The sequence below is a fragment of the Aspergillus fumigatus genome, chromosome 1 (genome assembly GCF_000002655.1).
Source record: "Aspergillus fumigatus Af293 chromosome 1, whole genome shotgun sequence".
Classification (NCBI taxonomy): domain Eukaryota; kingdom Fungi; phylum Ascomycota; class Eurotiomycetes; order Eurotiales; family Aspergillaceae; genus Aspergillus; species Aspergillus fumigatus.
Genome location: NC_007194.1, coordinates 2550578 through 2566087, shown reverse-complemented (window position 1 = coordinate 2566087; position 15510 = coordinate 2550578). Strand labels below are relative to the sequence as shown.

Here is a 15510-nt window from a genome sequence, read left to right as displayed (position 1 = left end):
GGAGACCAAGCAAGCTGATTGATGGAACAACTGGTGGCGTTCCCTCGGCGCCGACATTAAACTGGGCGTTTTGACCAACGGCTCCCAGCTGCCAACCTCCTCAGTGGAATCATCGTCCAGAGGGCCTGGAATTTCCCCCGCCGGGATTATGCCCATTTCAATAAATATTCATGGAGCGATGACTGAGGATAAATCCAGCATACAAGTTGGAGATTCTGCGCGCCTTATGGAGACGACGAATCCGTTGCCGTTGCTTCGGATATTAGGACTGATTCCTTGTTATTCCTTCTTCCTCAGTCTATCGTTCCTGTTGGACTTGGGATCTCTTAGTTCTTGAATATACCTGACTCTTTTTGCCTGGGATTCGTTAGCTGCCAAATCCCATCATGACGACCTTCACCAAGCTCAGTGAGCAGGAGACGCCTAGTATCTCCGTTCATGCATCGCGACGCATTTCCAAGATCAACCCTAATATCTATGCCGGGTTCACAGAGTAAGATCAACCCATGCTTGATGCTTAAGACATTGCAACTCTCGCTACTCTGAGTGTCGTGCTAACCTCGACCTCAGGCATATGGGCCGATGCATTTATGGAGGCATCTATGATCCAGGCAATCCGTTGTCTGACGAGAATGGCTTTCGCAAAGATGTACTGGAAGCCCTCAAGGAGCTGAACATTCCTGTCATTCGTTATCCTGGTGGTAATTTTACGGCAACCTATCACTGGATTGACGGTGTAGGCCCTAAAGATCAACGGCCTGCGAGGTAACTGCGTCTCCAGCTAGAGCGTCGAAACGATCTTTTAGGCAATAGCTAACTCATCTTATGGCTTTAAGACCTGAGCTGGCTTGGCTGGGAACTGAGACCAACCACTTTGGAACAGACGAGTTCATGAAGTGGTGCGAGCTTCTTGGAACTGAGCCTTACTTTTGCTTGAACTTCGGCACAGGTACGATATAGTCCAGGTGTTCTATTATGCGAATGCTGACATTTGCCCCCAGGAACTCTTGATGAAGGTAGAAAATTTCGGCCCCGTACTTCCTTTCAGCTTATACTGATCTCAGCGTCTAGCTCTTGCGTGGGTCGAGTACTGTAACGGTACGAAAGACACTTATTATGCCAATCTCCGAAGGAAGAATGGCCGTGAGGAGCCTTATAACGTATGTCATATGTGCTACTAGTCATTTTGCCGGACACTAACATCAACCCTCCAGATCAAATACTGGGCTCTTGGTAACGAAGTGTGGGGACCATGGCAGGTCGCGCAGATGACCAAGGAGGAGTACGCTCACAAGGCTTACCAGTGGGCAAAGGGTGAGAATTCATTCGCTGCGACTCCGAAAGGACCAACCAGTCAATCTAATATACTTTCTAGCGCTGAAGCTGCTCGACCCTTCTCTGAAGTTGATCCTCTGTGGCCAAGACGGCACTGCCTCATGGGACTACTACACACTGAAGCAGTGCCTGCTTCCCGCTCATTCGCCTCTCTCTACTAGCACCGTTCCTCTCATCGACATGCACAGTATTCACATGTACACCTGTGGTTCAACCCATCTCCCCAACGTTACCGCCCCACTCGCCGCTGAACGCGCTATCGAGATTACCTCATCCCTTATCGACCTTGCCATGATTGAGAACGGTATCCCTCCTGACCAGCCGCGGCCCACAATCTGCTTTGACGAGTGGAACGTGTGGGACCCCCTGCGTGCTGAGGGCAGCAAGGGCGCCGAGGAAAGCTATACCCTCTCCGACGCTTTGGCCGTGGCCATCTGGCTCAACGTCTTTGTGCGCAAGAGCAAAGACGTCGGGATGGCCTGTATTGCACAAAGCGTCAACGTCATTTCCCCCTTGATGACCACTAAGGATGGTATCATAAAGCAGACTATCTGGTGGCCCTTGTATCTGTTCTCGAAGTATATGCGGGGCTGGACCATCAATGCGCACGTCTCTTGCGGTGCCTATGAGGGCGAGACGAGTCCGAAGTGGATCCGCGCCGTCAAGGACACTCCCTGGCTGGACGTCAGTGCCACCTTGGGAGAGGACGGGTATGCTAATGTTGCTGTCGTCAACATCAGCGACGAAAAGGATATGGAGTGCAAGTTCGAGGGGGCTACTGGCGATGTCACTGTATTCACCGTCACTGGGGACAGTGTCTCAGCCTGCAACATGAAGGGAAAAGAGGAAGTTGGTCTGACGGAAAGCACTTGGGACGGCAAGGGTGCCTACAAGTTCCCCAGGCACTCGCTCACTCTACTTAGATGGAAGGCGGAGTAAGTTTAGAGCTCGGATGACGACACGAATTTTCCTTCTTCACATCATTGTCTGGTCCGATTCTTTCGGCTTAACGATGCTATACGGGAATATAGAATGGGGGGCCATGGTAGACATCACGTGATATAATTTCATTAATCTTGACATGGTCTCATCACAGATGATTAGGAGTAAGACTTCCGTATGATCCTGAACCATATATCATAACTCAACCGAAGTGAACATCCTTGACTTTATCCTCCTCGTCGAGGTGGATGTTGAGTCTGACAAACAATGGGTCGTCAGCGAGTGTCCATCTCGAGACAAGATATAATGACCACGCAGGCATGCATACCTTTCCGGTCTGTGATCCATAGTCATCGCGTCACCGGGACGAAGAACTCGATGATGCTCGGGTAGATCCTTCTTCGCAAAAGTCTGTCCACTATCAGTAATGTGATTCACGAGCAGGGTAAAGTAGTCAAAAACCGCACAGTCACATCGCTGGTAGAGTCACTGATCTTTTTCCCGACGAGCTTGCTGAGCCATTCGTTCTTATCAGAACCCATGTCCGAGTTGATTCCGGGAACGACGAGAGGCATGTTGGACTGTTTTTGCGTAAAGAAGTTTTGTATTTGAGATTTATAAAAAGGGAGGGGTTGAAATTTTCTCATTCAAGTCTGTCTTGATGATAATTCCTGATGGTATATTCTCAGCTGGGGAGGATATTTATAACTTGAAGGCAGCAATGATAAGCGACCATGACGTCGTTTGTGGAGAACCAGGCTAACAGATCTATATAACCCTTTTGGGCTTAGTGTATCTGCCCCTGTGAATATGATGGTAATGTCACGTGTTTTGTCGTGTTGTGCTGTGTATCTGTCAGCCATAACCGGCCCCTTATTGAATACAGAGATTCATCCGGAAATCCTCATTTAACTAGTTCCGGCTGGACTAATCAGAACGCTCTATTTAATAGTGGATTCAACATGCCAAATAGGAGAGATTTTACGTAGTTTTCATTCTGTTGATTGTAAATAGCTAGTTCGCAAGATAGATTGCCAGAATCAGACCTTCTCTTGATCCCACGTCATACCCATAATATGAATTTCTCATAGATCAGCGGTACCGAGGGATCAGCTGACAGTGTCCCTTTTCATCAACGGATGGTCATTTAAGCCGCTGTAGATATTCTATTATAGTTGCGGATTGGTCTGTGTGTGTGTATATATATCAGGAAATTATTTTTCAATGTTATCAGTTAGTGGGTAGCCTTCGCTCAGTGCCAGAATCCTTGCATCTTCTTAGTATTTTTAAGACATTGCAAGGAGATCTCCAAGACATCCAGACTCTGATCACAATGCGGCTCAGTTCTCCCGTCTTATCCTGTGCCTCTTGAATCTCTAATTTCAGACATGGCTTGGTGCTGGAATCCAGAGTCTCGCTTGTTGTTGAAAATGGACAAAATGTGCGCAGGAGGAAGCTGCGTCGGCCATTTCCATTGTGCCTGCTTTTACCGGCACAGTACCAAGCCTCAGCTGCTCAGAGAGTAACATGTGAATGATATCCCGATATCCCTAATGGCGTCTCCTTCGCTCACTGTGCCTATGTCTTGAGTGTGAGATTTTGTGGCGATCCTAGGTCGACCTTTTGTGAACCAGGATGCAAGGACGCCTATTCTTCATGCTCGCATTACTCTGTAGTGCCATGTACACTCTCCAATCAAGCTCTCCCTTTGTGTGCTCTACGGAACCTTCAATTGCTTCATCAGCATTACCGCTGTCAATATCCAGAGTGATGTCGGCATCAATACCATCGTCAGCCGCACCGAAAGGGATTCGTTCAAGGCCAAAGGATAGATTGGACAGCATCTACAATTTCTTCAAGGATAAACTACATATTCAGCAACTGAGCTTCTGGGAAAATGGTCGTTTGAACGTTGAGCTGGGAGAGGAGGTTGGTACATCCGACGGTCCCAGTCGCTTAGATTCCATCATTGCCTCGGGGGACTCGACAAAACACCGATCATTGACTGGGATCGACACACGCGCACAATCCACAAATTCGCACAGCTTGGCTTCAAAAACCCTTCGCACGCGTATACGAACAGCAGTGTACAAGAGAACCGCGAGCTCAACAGTGGATTACGTGACACCAACACCCTCGCACAAGTCCTTTCTCAAGCATTGGAGCTACAAGAAGAGCTCCATTGCCGCCGCGGTAATATTCATAGTCATTACTACTGTGGCATTTCTAGCCCTGACCGTCCTCCTCATCAGAAGGTTCCGACAGTCCTGGAAGCGATACAAGAAAGCGAAACGCGATTTCGCGAATTCTAAATACGCTGCAATATCTCCTCTCGACGATAACATTGCTAATTACTCATTTGGCAGCACGCCGAAAATCAGACGCAGCCATGAAAGGTCGGTAGGTGGCAAGAGCCGTCCAACTACTAAGGCATACGTCCCGGAAGAGGCGACGAGACTGGAAGCAGTGACTCGAGCACTTTGCGCACACGCAGATGACGTGCCGGTTTCGCCTCTCGGCTCATTTGCTGCTCCGAAGCAGTCAGAAGCCAGGCTCCCACAACCGTTTATTCCAGAGCGCCCAAGCGAATCCAAAGTGCCAGCAGCGCCATGGCGGGCCGGCTTTGTTCCAAAGCAAGTGGTTGTCGTGTCTCCTTTGAATCGAATGGTATCAGGAAAAGCAGCAGAGATTGGGTGGCAATCATCGTTGAGAACTATCGATGAATTAAGATTGCCCAAGTCGGAAGCAGGCTCTCAAAGGCCACACCAAAAAGCTCGGCGCGAAGTCCGCAACCCGACACCGTCTACAGACCAACCTTTCCGGCTTCCATCAATCGAGAGAAGCACGTCACCTCTGTTCGAATTCTGATGTACAGCAACTTCGTTCAAGCGTTCTCATCCTCACGGATCGCGATTTCACGCCATGGCTTGAGAAACGTGCCCTTCCCCAACCTTTCAGGCCTTGATACACTCGTCGAGAGTCTGGAAAACTCTTGATTTGTCAACTGTTTAACGGATCTAATGGACATTCCTTGAGGTTAGGCATTCTGTTTGGTTGTAGGCTGTATGGCCATTGGACACATACCCATGTCGCCCGAAAGAGTGGGTCACAAGAGTTGTACATCCTTGAATTTTTCCCTCACAAACTGTATAACCATCGGACATGATACTTTGTAAGGAAGAATGGCATACAATGCATTGATGCCACCGTACCTTGTCCTCATTTTCATCAGCGTCATCACAGATGTAGTGGGTCATTTAAAATTAAAGGCTTTGAAAAAAGGAGTAGGCACAAAGCTAGTCTACAGGCAAGCAAATGAACCACCGGCACATAAAGTCTATCTATCGTACTGTGCCGTTGTTCATCTCGCGTATGCGATTCAAGCACCGTTCAAGGCGTTTCCCTCGTTCCCTTTCTCGGACCAGGGTGGACCTGACAAAGGCGCGGATGGCGTCCCGGCCGACTTTCTCCCGCCAGGATGTCCACCCGGCGAGTTCCCCGACTACAACGTCCTTGTTCCATGAGATTTCCCGAGAAAGGCGTCCGATTTGGGCTTCAGCCTCTTGAATCTTCTGTTCCAGATCGCGAACTGACTTTTGTCGGGATTCCTCCAGGCCAGGGAAGTTGATGTTGAATTTCCGGGGCAAGGACGAGGAGATGAGAGAGGTGCGATTGCGGGACAGATTGCGGGTTGTGGATTGTAAGTTCGATATGAGCGAAATAGGGCGAGAGAGCGAACCGAGTATTGCGACAGTCGTGTTGTCGATCGAGGAAAAGACGGATAGGAACTGAAGAAGGGGAGAGGAGTCTGAGGACGAGGTTGACAGGTACGAGGCGTAGCGGGCGAAAGCGTCCACATGTGAACGAGGGAGCGCGTTTGTAGGCTCCTGCAGAGTGGAGACCACTGACGAGCACAGAGACAGCGCGTCAGCCATATCTGAGGCGGCATTCTGCAAGGAATGACCACGGCGAATCAGACTGCGTGTGTTGGCGTGAAGGGCACGAACCATGTCCTGGGCCTGAGCCACGAACTGTTCTGTCTCGCGCATGCCTTCAGCTGTCACAGGCTCGTAGTCGTCTGCAATCGACTCGGAAAGCACCAACGCCTTGCGCCGGGACCTGTCCGTCATCATCTCCGGCTGGAGCTCAGGCACCAGGAAGAACTCCCACAGCATCTCATGGGTCGCAAACGTTGGATGGGTAAGCAGGATCTTCAAGAATCTGTCTAGTCTCTCTTGCATGTTGTGGAGAACAGACCGAGATGGTTTGGAATGGATTTGAAAAGGATTGCGAAAGTCAGAAAAGGAAGGGATATAAGAGGCCGGATGCTCCATTGCGAGGCACCGAGCAAGATTCTCAAAGTCCGAGAGGGTGCGACGACATGTAGTGACGGTATAAGTGGTGGAGCCAGCTCGAGACTCGTTTGACTGGGTCTGAGAGCTTGGGGCGCCGGACTTCAAAACAAAGCGTACTGTGGCATCCTCAACAAAGTACGAGCGTACAACCGTTGTGACACGACCAGATGGATCATCATATGCCGAGGGCGAATTCGAGACAAGAATGAGATCGTCAATGCGATTACGGACTTCATCGTCTTTGGCGAGCTCGACAGCCGTCAATCCACGAGCTTCCTTAAGGTGAACGTCGACCCGGGGGTCCAAAAAGAGGATACGCACTTGATCTACGCGGCCATACTTGCTGGCCATCATCAACGGCGTGAACTTCTTCTCGTTGGTTGCGTTTGGATCGCAATCGCTTTCTTGTAGAATTCGGATTGTGATCTCTGGATCACCGACGATGTGTAGCAATGTATTTCCCTTCGAGTCAACATGATCGTCAAGCCGCAAAGGCAAGCCATCTCCCTGAGATCTTTGAGCGGCGGTCAACGCCTCGTTGACCATCGATTTATAATCAGGATGGTCATAGGATCTGCACAGAGCAAACAGCGGCGTCTGGCCATTTCTGTCACGTTGTCGCCAAGGAACGAGTCTTTCCAGTCTATACATTACTGATGGCGTACTAAATAAATAGTGGGCAACTGTGCGTCCGTGCATGTCTGCTTTTTTAAGGTAACCAGCAATTGTTCGCTCGTCCGTTGCACTGAACAGAAAGTCGAGCAGAATTTCTACCATTTCAGGGTGACCGAGTTGCACCGCGGCACTGAGCAACGTCGTTCCATCAGTATTTGTATCCTCGAGGATGTCTTCCAATGAATAGTACTCTTCCAGGCTGAGCAAGTACTTGAGAGCCTCCGGCTGGCGACTGTCAACGGCCATCATGGGAATTGAATCACCCGCAGGATCTTGCGTTTTTGTCAAAGTCTCGATTGAGCTGTCCCCTTCAATTGCACTGGTCATTGATTCAATGGTGGTGGTGCGAGAGAGAAGTGAAGTAGCTGACGACTCTGATATGCTGCGTACATCCATTGAGACTTTCTTCACAGGACGCTGAACTTCCTTCGGCGGGGAGGTGTTTTCCCATGTTTGAAATGGGAACACATGTGCCAGCGGTGGCACATCGGAAGGTCTTTCATCAAATTCATGAGGTTCGTTATTTGATCTTGAGAGCCTTCGATGAATCGAATGTCCTTGTAGCGGTTCATCCACTTCTCCATCCTCATCAGTTTTGAAGAAGACTGATTTCCCTTCTGGCTCGTCCGGGCCATCGTCCATTGAGCTATGGTCACCTTTGGGTTCAAGAATGGCCTTCATTTCGCCAACTCGGCCGGCTCTAGTGGCATTCCACAGGCGCTTATTGCGAGAACTGGCTCTTCTGAGGCCTGCTGAATCAGTCACTAAGTACGTAAGGACTGCCTCGAATGTGCTCAAAGCATAACCCATTTCACCGCTGTCAACATCGTCGATATAGATGAAGTGCTGCATATACAGGAGTCTTGCTTGAAGATGTCTGACCTGGGATCTGATAACCACAATAAGTAACAAGGAGACCAGAATATCGGCATTTACGGTGACAGGCGCAATCTGTTTTTCCGAGGCTTGAAGATTCGCGTTATCATACGTCCCGGGGTACGATAAGACCTTGACAGTCTCCAGCAAAGTATTGAGCATGTCGTGCGGGCACTTTGCGTCCGTCATCTTTCGGAACTCCTCGACCGCTCTCCCGAGCCGATGTAGCAGCTCTCTTTTACCCTCTCGGCCTCCTTCGACAGCGATACCTACCTGCGAAACATCAAGATTCTCCATATGACGGATTCTGGAATCCAGTTCCGCGTCCTCTGGTTGACGGAAACTGCACAGTCGAGGAAACAGCAGCGATTCGTGCACTTGCTCGGCAACATAGCGCTCAATCAACCGTTCTACCAGAGGTCCAGTCAGGTCTGTTGTCGCGCCGAGGAAGGACAACTGCTGTTTGTCCACGAGCCGGAACAGATCTATGGCGGCGGTAACTGCTGTCTCCAAACTGCGGCGCATCAAGTCCTCATCATCTTCGAAGTACTCCTCGGAATTAAAGGGAAGGCCATCTCTGTTGCGGGACGATGCGCTCCGAATAGAAGCGACTTCATCCGCCGAAGATTCATCGCGATCCTCTTTACGTTCGTAGCCATCAGGGATGGAAGGCGAGCGCGACGGAGGTGGCGGTAACGGCTTCCCCAGTTCTTTCCCAAATTCTCGAAATAGTCTGTCCAAGCCTGGCTGCATCTGTCTTGCGATCATAGGAAAATTGGCCAGCAGTTCTCCGAACGACTTGATTTCCTTTTTCGGTAATGAAGTGGTAGAATCGCCAGACTTGGCACCAGTATTTGTGACTACCCTTTGAGGTAGCGACCCGGGCACCACAGCAGAAATGACCTTGCCAGGGTCGAATAAGCCGATCAACGGCCGGGAGATGTAATAGATAAGCCATGGCTGAGAGTCGGTACTTGGAGTATAGTACAGAGCATCGGACAAGAGCTGAGCTTGAGTTAGGGATTTGAAGCCTGACAATGTAGTTCAGCAAAGAAGAAAAACGCAGAACAAAAAGAGGCTTTCCTACCTTTATTGCTGTAAACAGAGCTCTCTTTGATAATTACGGTTCGCCCGTTGACAGTTGTCACCTGCTTTGCCTTCCCCCTGCTATCCCGAACGTTCGAATCGTCCTTGGCGTTTCCGGTAGCTCCATTGGCAATGGGTATTCGCAGCGTATGACTCCCCAGAAACTCTTCGGATACCACAAGATCGGAATAGAGGACGTTTGATTCGCGGTCTCGCGACCCGATTAAGGATTCCGTAATCGGAACGAGGAGAACCTGCAGCAAAGGTAAGACAGTATTCCCCAGGCTTAGTCCGATATAATTCCAACAACGCATACATGATTCTCTATCGGCAGACACTGCCCTGGGACAGTGCTTCGGAAGAAGGCACGGAGAAAGGGATTTAGAGGGTGCATCCAAACGGTCTTGGACGACGGCCCGAGAAAGAAATTCCGGCACTCATCAAGCCGTTCGTCTGAATCCCAAAGTCGGGTTTGCGCTGCACCCGGTGATCGTCACAAGAGAGGAACAGTTCCGGCGCATACGCTGGCTGAGGACCTAGTAACCGCGCAGACCCGACTATTGCTGAAACCTTCAAACAAAAGTCAAATCTATGTAATGAATGTCGGATGGGCAAGCTTCCATACAATCAAATAAAAAGAGATAGCAGAATTGAGATTCACGTAGGAAAGCTGGCGATCAAAGACGAGGAGCTGAAGCCTTCCAGCCAGCAGCTTTCGAACATTGAAGCTCATGCGCTAGTCCGTATTTGGTAAGCTGCTAACTATCTAGGGCAAACATTGTTTTTGGATGCCTGTAGATCTACCATGGAGTTCCTCAACATTAAAATGCTAGCGCTCAAGAAAAGGCATTGACAATGCTAGGAAAGGAAGATGCGCGGTGGCGTTGAGATGAGATCAAGATGGAGAATACAACCTAAGAATCTTTTGTGTATCTCCAGCAGTAAAACACGACTAATGTACAAATATAGCTGCAGCCCAGACCGAGTTCACTAAAGAACTCAGACACTGCAGATCACATAGGAGTCTCAAGGAATCCCAGTTGTGCGAGCCAATGCCTGATACTGAAATGGATGCGCTGTCACCAAGCTCCTTGCTTTCTGTTTAACGCTGAAACCAAGGAACATATGCCCTCCGAGGCAATGGGTATGAGAAGACAATAGAGATACAACGCAGGATTAACCCAATCTGCGGACCTTTCTGCTTCTTGTACCACCGAACTTTATCCGTGTCGAATCTGTCACTCGACTCACCAGCCCGCGAATATTCTTTCCCTCACTGCCAAGCAGAACCTTGGTAAACGCTTCTCGACCCTGACCGAAGCCCTGAAAGACAATTTCAAGTCGTTTAATGTCCATGAGAAAACCTCTTTCCTGAATTTGACCAAACACGTGGGACGTCAACTGATAAGCTGGGTCATATCCAGAACGGCCTCCTTTCCGAAAACCGAGGTGTCCGCAGCTCATCGACAGCATTGGGTTCCCGTTCGGCTGCGTCAGCGTCAGGAGAGTATTGTGTTTGTGGGCGTAAACGTGAAGATGGTGAGGAGGAGAACGATCGGCATATGGGTATTTAATCATCTCTGCTTCCAAACTCTCGGCCATGCGGGAGTAGTCCCGACTGACGGCCTGGCTAGCGCGAGCTTTTTCTCCCTGCATCATTCTAGTAATAGCAGAGAGCGGCGAATTATCGTCAGTGGTCTGTTCTGAATTGGGATTCAGAATTTGTCTCTCAATTTCGCGGGTCTTTTCTTTTGCGCTTGAGCTGGGGCTCATGGTGGTAGAAAATGGACGCATCACGTGTTGGGAGATCACTCGGCCCTGGCATGACCGGCTAGTATGTGACAGTGCCTTGATCCAGGAGTTGAAAGAATTCATCTTGCTGCGTGGCCGAGGATAATATCGGGGACGTGCGGCAGTTGAAGCGAGTAAGGGCAGCGTAAGGGCAGTCGAACTGGCTCAAGCGCAGGATAGAACCTCCAATTGAGCGGAAGGCCGATGCGATAGAGAAGTATAAAAAAGAGATCAAGTACAAAGCTTCAAATGAGATGTGGCATGCACTCAGCTAATCCGGTTGAATCGGCAACAATAATACCTTGTCGATGGGGCCTGGAGAAAAAGGCGGCGGAAATGGCGAGGCCCGAAGTTTTCGATCTTGGCACCCGCGATCTCAACTTTTTTCCCTTCTTCACCAGTCGAATCGCTTCTTCTCTTTTACTCCCCACGCCCCAAATCTATCTTCTTCCTCCTCAACATTTGGGGGCTGACCCATATTCTTCGTCACCCCTCCTAAACTGATCTCACGATATCTGGCTTAAATTTTGACTCCGGATTTCTAGAGCATGATCTCGGCTAGCAAAATGTCGGCTGTCGCACGGGCGGCCACTCTACGGTCCCATGTTCCCGGCCTGAGGACGACATACAGCAATGCCATCGCTTCTTCGCGGACTCTGATTCATAAAAGTGCTTATTCGACCTCCATCCCTACCTCGCCTACAGTATTACAGCGCCAACAAACGTCCTTCCCGACAGGCGTTCAACTTATTTCTCCGTATACTGCTTTGCCATTGACGCGGTCATTCCATATTGCCACTGCCCGTTGGCAACAACAGCAAAAAGAGAAGCATAGTGAAGAACCAAAAAGTGAAAAGAGCGAAGAGGCGAAGAGTGAAGGGGGCAAGGAAGAAGGACAGAAGGAGGCGCCTCCACCACCGCCGCCTCACGGAGACAAGACTCCATGGCAGGTTTTCAGAGAGACTCTCCAAGCAGAGTTCAAGGCATCAAAGGAATGGAATGAGTCTACTAAGGCTCTCGCATCGTCTGCTCAAGAGTTCGCCGAGAACGAGAATATCAAGCGCGCTCGTGCCGCTTATGAAGCCGCTTCGGGTGCAGCAACTTCGAAGACGTCGGCTGCGTTGAAAAAAACCGGTCAGGCCATCGGAAAAGGAGCTGCATGGACATGGGAAACCCCTGTTGTTAAGGGTATCAGGAAGGGTGTCAGCGCCACTGGTGCCGGACTTGAAAAGGCCACAAGACCCGTACGTGAGACGGAGGCCTACAAGAACGTAAAGGAAGCCATCGACGACGGAAGTAGCTCCCGCTATGGTGGCTGGATTGAGAAGGAGGAGCGCCGTAGACAGCGGCAATTGCGTGAGCAGAAGGAAATGATGAAGAGCGGGCGCCGTTCGACCGAGCCGCTGGTTGAAGATCCAAAGTAAGTGCTGCTTTCACATGGAGCTTTTTCTTTTCAGAACTCTGACAATTGCCTGGCGCAGTGCTGGTACCAATCTCACTATTCACAAGGACTCTGCTTGGAAAGAGTCGTGGCGCGAATTCAAGGAGTCAAATCCTATGATGCAGAAACTCTTTGCTCTGAAGGAGACATACAATGAATCTGAGAACCCTCTCATCAGTACGGCACGCAGCATCTCGGATCGTGTCGCCAGCTTCTTCGCCGAAAATGAGACTGCCCAGGTCATCAAGAAGTTCCGGGAGATGGACCCCAATTTCCAGATGGAGTCGTTCCTGAGGGAGATGCGCGAATATATTCTGCCAGAAGTACTGGATGCGTACGTCAAAGGCGATATTGAGACACTCAAGCTTTGGCTCTCTGATGCGCAATTCCATGTTTACGCTGCTCTTTCCAAACAATACACCACTGCGGGACTCAAGTCGGATGGCCGCATCCTCGATATCCGAGGTGTTGACGTTTCTCACGCCCGTATGCTGGAGCCAGGCGAGATCCCCGTCTTCGTTGTGACCTGCCGTACACAAGAGGTACATGTTTACCGCAACGTTAAGACGGGTGAACTCGCAGCTGGTATGGAAGACAAGGTGCAGCTGGTTACCTATGCTATTGGTCTCACGAGAATACCCGAGGACGTCAACAATCCCGAGACCAGAGGATGGAGGTTGATTGAACTGCAGAAGGCTGCCCGTGATTACATCTAAGTTCCCCGCAAATCTATTCCTACCTACCTTATCCTTTAACAATCCTCAACCGTCACTCTCCATTTCGTGATTATCGGCGGCCTTTTGATGATGAATCACCTCTCATACTCTCCTCGATTGTTTTGATATAATGCCACTGTACCATATCGACTGTCTAAATAGAGACTCGGCGGAACCGGCGCTCATGTTTTAGCTGTGATAGTAGCTTCGGCTTGTTGATCCATTTCTTCAATATCTTTTCTATTCCTTTTTTTTATTATTACTACCTGAGTACCTTTGTCCTCTCCACAGATTTCATGGACCTGGTTTACCAGTCTTTCCTGGCCTTCATGGTCTTTGCTGAGGCGATCGCCGTCAGCAAAGGCTCGGCGGATGGATTGTTACTCATAGCGAGGACGCCTTTGATCCTGGCATGCCTGCATAATGGCCAATATCCTTTTTTTTCCCTATCACTATGGGCGTATACGGCGTTGAATTATATGATCTGCGACAAACAACTCCACTCCGAACATTTTCATGTATTGGCATCTGGAATCATACCCAGCCTTCTAGCCGGTTCTGCTGCTTTTTGGTACGAGCTACCTGGACATATATTTTGAACATCGACACTACAATGCACTGGTGGCTTCTTGGTATGCTCTGTCAGGGTAAACCTCTATCTAATCAGGGGCAAATATAACTGATTACTCCGTATTTTGGCGAAATTGAATATCATTTAGCGATTATAGCTTCTATCCGTTTGCAACAGTCATGACAAAGCTGGTATGGCCCGTATTCAATAATCCACAGGTGGGTGAAGCCAGAGAAGGTGAATGTTTAAATTCGGAGGTGATATATCGTAGCTGGACGGGAAAGGGGAACTTTCATGCAACGGAGGGTAACTTGATTTACTGCCGACCTCCACGCCCGGCACCGCCCATTATGTTCCTTGCCCTATACAGCAGTTTGTTAGTTTTCCGTACCAGGAAAGAAGTGCATACATGACTTACATCTCCGCAAGGCTTGGGTCGCTCATCAAGCTAGACATGTCAGGCATTCCGCCACCCCTGCCGAAGTTCTCCGCCATCTGCCTCAATTGAGGGTTGTTCATGAGGTTGTTCAGCATGTCTGGGTTGCTCATCAAGTTCTGGGCCATGCTCGCGAACATGGGGTTGCTCATGATAGAGCTAAGGTCGGGCATACCACCACCGCCGCCACCTCTGCCACCAAGCATGCTAGCGAGAGAAGAGAGATCAGGCATTCCACCAGCACCGCGCGATGCTCCAGCGGCATCGTCGACATCGTCGGCAGGAGGCTCGGCACCACGGTTGGCCTCTTCGATCTTCCGCTTGGTGGTTTCCAGACCTCTTTTCATCGCATCGCTTCCTCCATTCCCTTCCGCCTCAATACCCTTTTCGTACGCTTCCTTTGCTCCCTTGTAGTCTGCCATATCGAACCGCGCGAGGCCGAGACGACTCCAGGCCTTGGAGTACTTGGGATCGACAACAGTGGCGAGTTCCGCATCCTCCGCAGCTTTCTCATGTTGACCTGAGGCAGAGTAGGCAGCGGCTCGGTTTGAGAGATAAATAGGGTTCGCGGGGGCAATGGACAGGGCCTGGGTGTAAAGATCGATCGCCTTACTGTATTCCTTGCGGGCCATGGCAGCATTTCCCTCCGATTTCAACTTGTCAGACTCGGGTGTGGGGGCACCAGCCTTGGGTTGCTGTGCCTCTGTGCTCTGAGCCTGCGCGCCAGCACTGGCGGGTTCTTTCGAAGGCTTCTGACGGAGCTTCTCGTAGACGCTGAAGATGCTCGCCAGAGACTGTCCGCCAAGAGCGTCTTTGACGGCGGCCTCATCGGAGGGGTCGACCTTGAAAGTGTCTGCAATACACGACTGAGCGATCTCAATGGATTCAGCGTCATCCGCAGTCAGGGTGCCATCCTTCAGGCTGGAGTTCAAAAAGTCAATAATTGCAAGCGCCAGGCGCTTCTGAGACTCGGTGGGAGCCTAGATGGAACAGGAGTTGGTAAGTCACTGATCCGTCCTGAATACGGGTGTATCGGAGAGCCGGACCATCTTACCATTTTGTGAACTAACTGAATATCGCACCAAAAGTCGGGTTGGGTCCAAGTCAAAAAAAAGTTAGCGACAGATAAAGCAAGCGGAAGACTGGAGAATCAATCGAATGCTCATGAAGCTGAACGAATGCGGGGGTCTAGCCCGCCATGTTTGCTTTGTTTGTTCTGTCTGTCAGGGGAAGCTCCGGTGCACGTGACGATGGGATCATCATCAACATGTCGGCTTGAATTCAAG

At 50.1% G+C, this 15510-nt stretch overlaps 7 protein-coding genes across 7 annotated transcripts; 3 read left to right on the top strand and 4 right to left on the bottom strand.

Moving 5' to 3' along the window:
* Window positions 1-386: 386 nt before the first annotated feature.
* Window positions 387-2274, top strand: abfC (alpha-N-arabinofuranosidase; the record flags this gene model as incomplete). Its single annotated transcript, XM_077803888.1, has 7 exons — window positions 387-493; window positions 571-765; window positions 837-949; window positions 1002-1016; window positions 1072-1160; window positions 1215-1314; window positions 1376-2274. The coding sequence occupies 7 exons, from the start codon at window positions 387-389 to the stop codon at window positions 2272-2274; spliced, it is 1518 nt and encodes a 505-aa protein (XP_077660058.1).
* Window positions 2275-2479: 205 nt separating this feature from the next.
* On the bottom strand, window positions 2480-2852 carry AFUA_1G09890 (uncharacterized protein; the record flags this gene model as incomplete). The annotated part of the gene is made up of 3 exons (XM_747263.1): window positions 2480-2534; window positions 2606-2688; window positions 2745-2852. 3 exons carry the CDS (start codon window positions 2850-2852, stop codon window positions 2480-2482), a joined length of 246 nt encoding a protein of 81 aa, XP_752356.1.
* A 1105-nt stretch (window positions 2853-3957) lies between these two features.
* On the top strand, window positions 3958-5145 carry AFUA_1G09880 (uncharacterized protein; the record flags this gene model as incomplete). Its single annotated transcript, XM_747262.1, has 1 exon — window positions 3958-5145. The coding sequence occupies one exon, from the start codon at window positions 3958-3960 to the stop codon at window positions 5143-5145; it is 1188 nt and encodes a 395-aa protein (XP_752355.1).
* Window positions 5146-5618: 473 nt separating this feature from the next.
* AFUA_1G09870 (putative VPS9 domain protein) lies at window positions 5619-9948 on the bottom strand (the record flags this gene model as incomplete). The annotated part of the gene is made up of 4 exons (XM_747261.2): window positions 9895-9948; window positions 9586-9839; window positions 9271-9523; window positions 5619-9214 (listed from the first exon to the last, which is right to left on the bottom strand). The coding sequence occupies exons 2-4, from the start codon at window positions 9661-9663 to the stop codon at window positions 5619-5621; spliced, it is 3927 nt and encodes a 1308-aa protein (XP_752354.1). The 5' UTR covers window positions 9664-9839; window positions 9895-9948.
* A 177-nt stretch (window positions 9949-10125) lies between these two features.
* On the bottom strand, window positions 10126-11385 carry AFUA_1G09850 (mitochondrial 37S ribosomal protein uS11m). Its single transcript, XM_747259.2, has one exon. The coding sequence runs from the start codon at window positions 11142-11144 to the stop codon at window positions 10446-10448; it is 699 nt and encodes a 232-aa protein (XP_752352.2). The 5' UTR covers window positions 11145-11385; the 3' UTR covers window positions 10126-10445.
* A 223-nt stretch (window positions 11386-11608) lies between these two features.
* tim44 (protein translocase subunit TIM44) lies at window positions 11609-13893 on the top strand (the record flags this gene model as incomplete). The annotated part of the gene is made up of 2 exons (XM_077803887.1): window positions 11609-12480; window positions 12542-13893. 2 exons carry the CDS (start codon window positions 11609-11611, stop codon window positions 13215-13217), a joined length of 1548 nt encoding a protein of 515 aa, XP_077660057.1. The 3' UTR covers window positions 13218-13893.
* A 17-nt stretch (window positions 13894-13910) lies between these two features.
* On the bottom strand, window positions 13911-15416 carry AFUA_1G09830 (uncharacterized protein). Its single transcript, XM_077803886.1, has 3 exons — window positions 15279-15416; window positions 14207-15204; window positions 13911-14150 (listed from the first exon to the last, which is right to left on the bottom strand). Exons 1-3 carry the CDS (start codon window positions 15279-15281, stop codon window positions 14105-14107), a joined length of 1047 nt encoding a protein of 348 aa, XP_077660056.1. The 5' UTR covers window positions 15282-15416; the 3' UTR covers window positions 13911-14104.
* Between the last annotated feature and the right edge of the window lie 94 nt (window positions 15417-15510).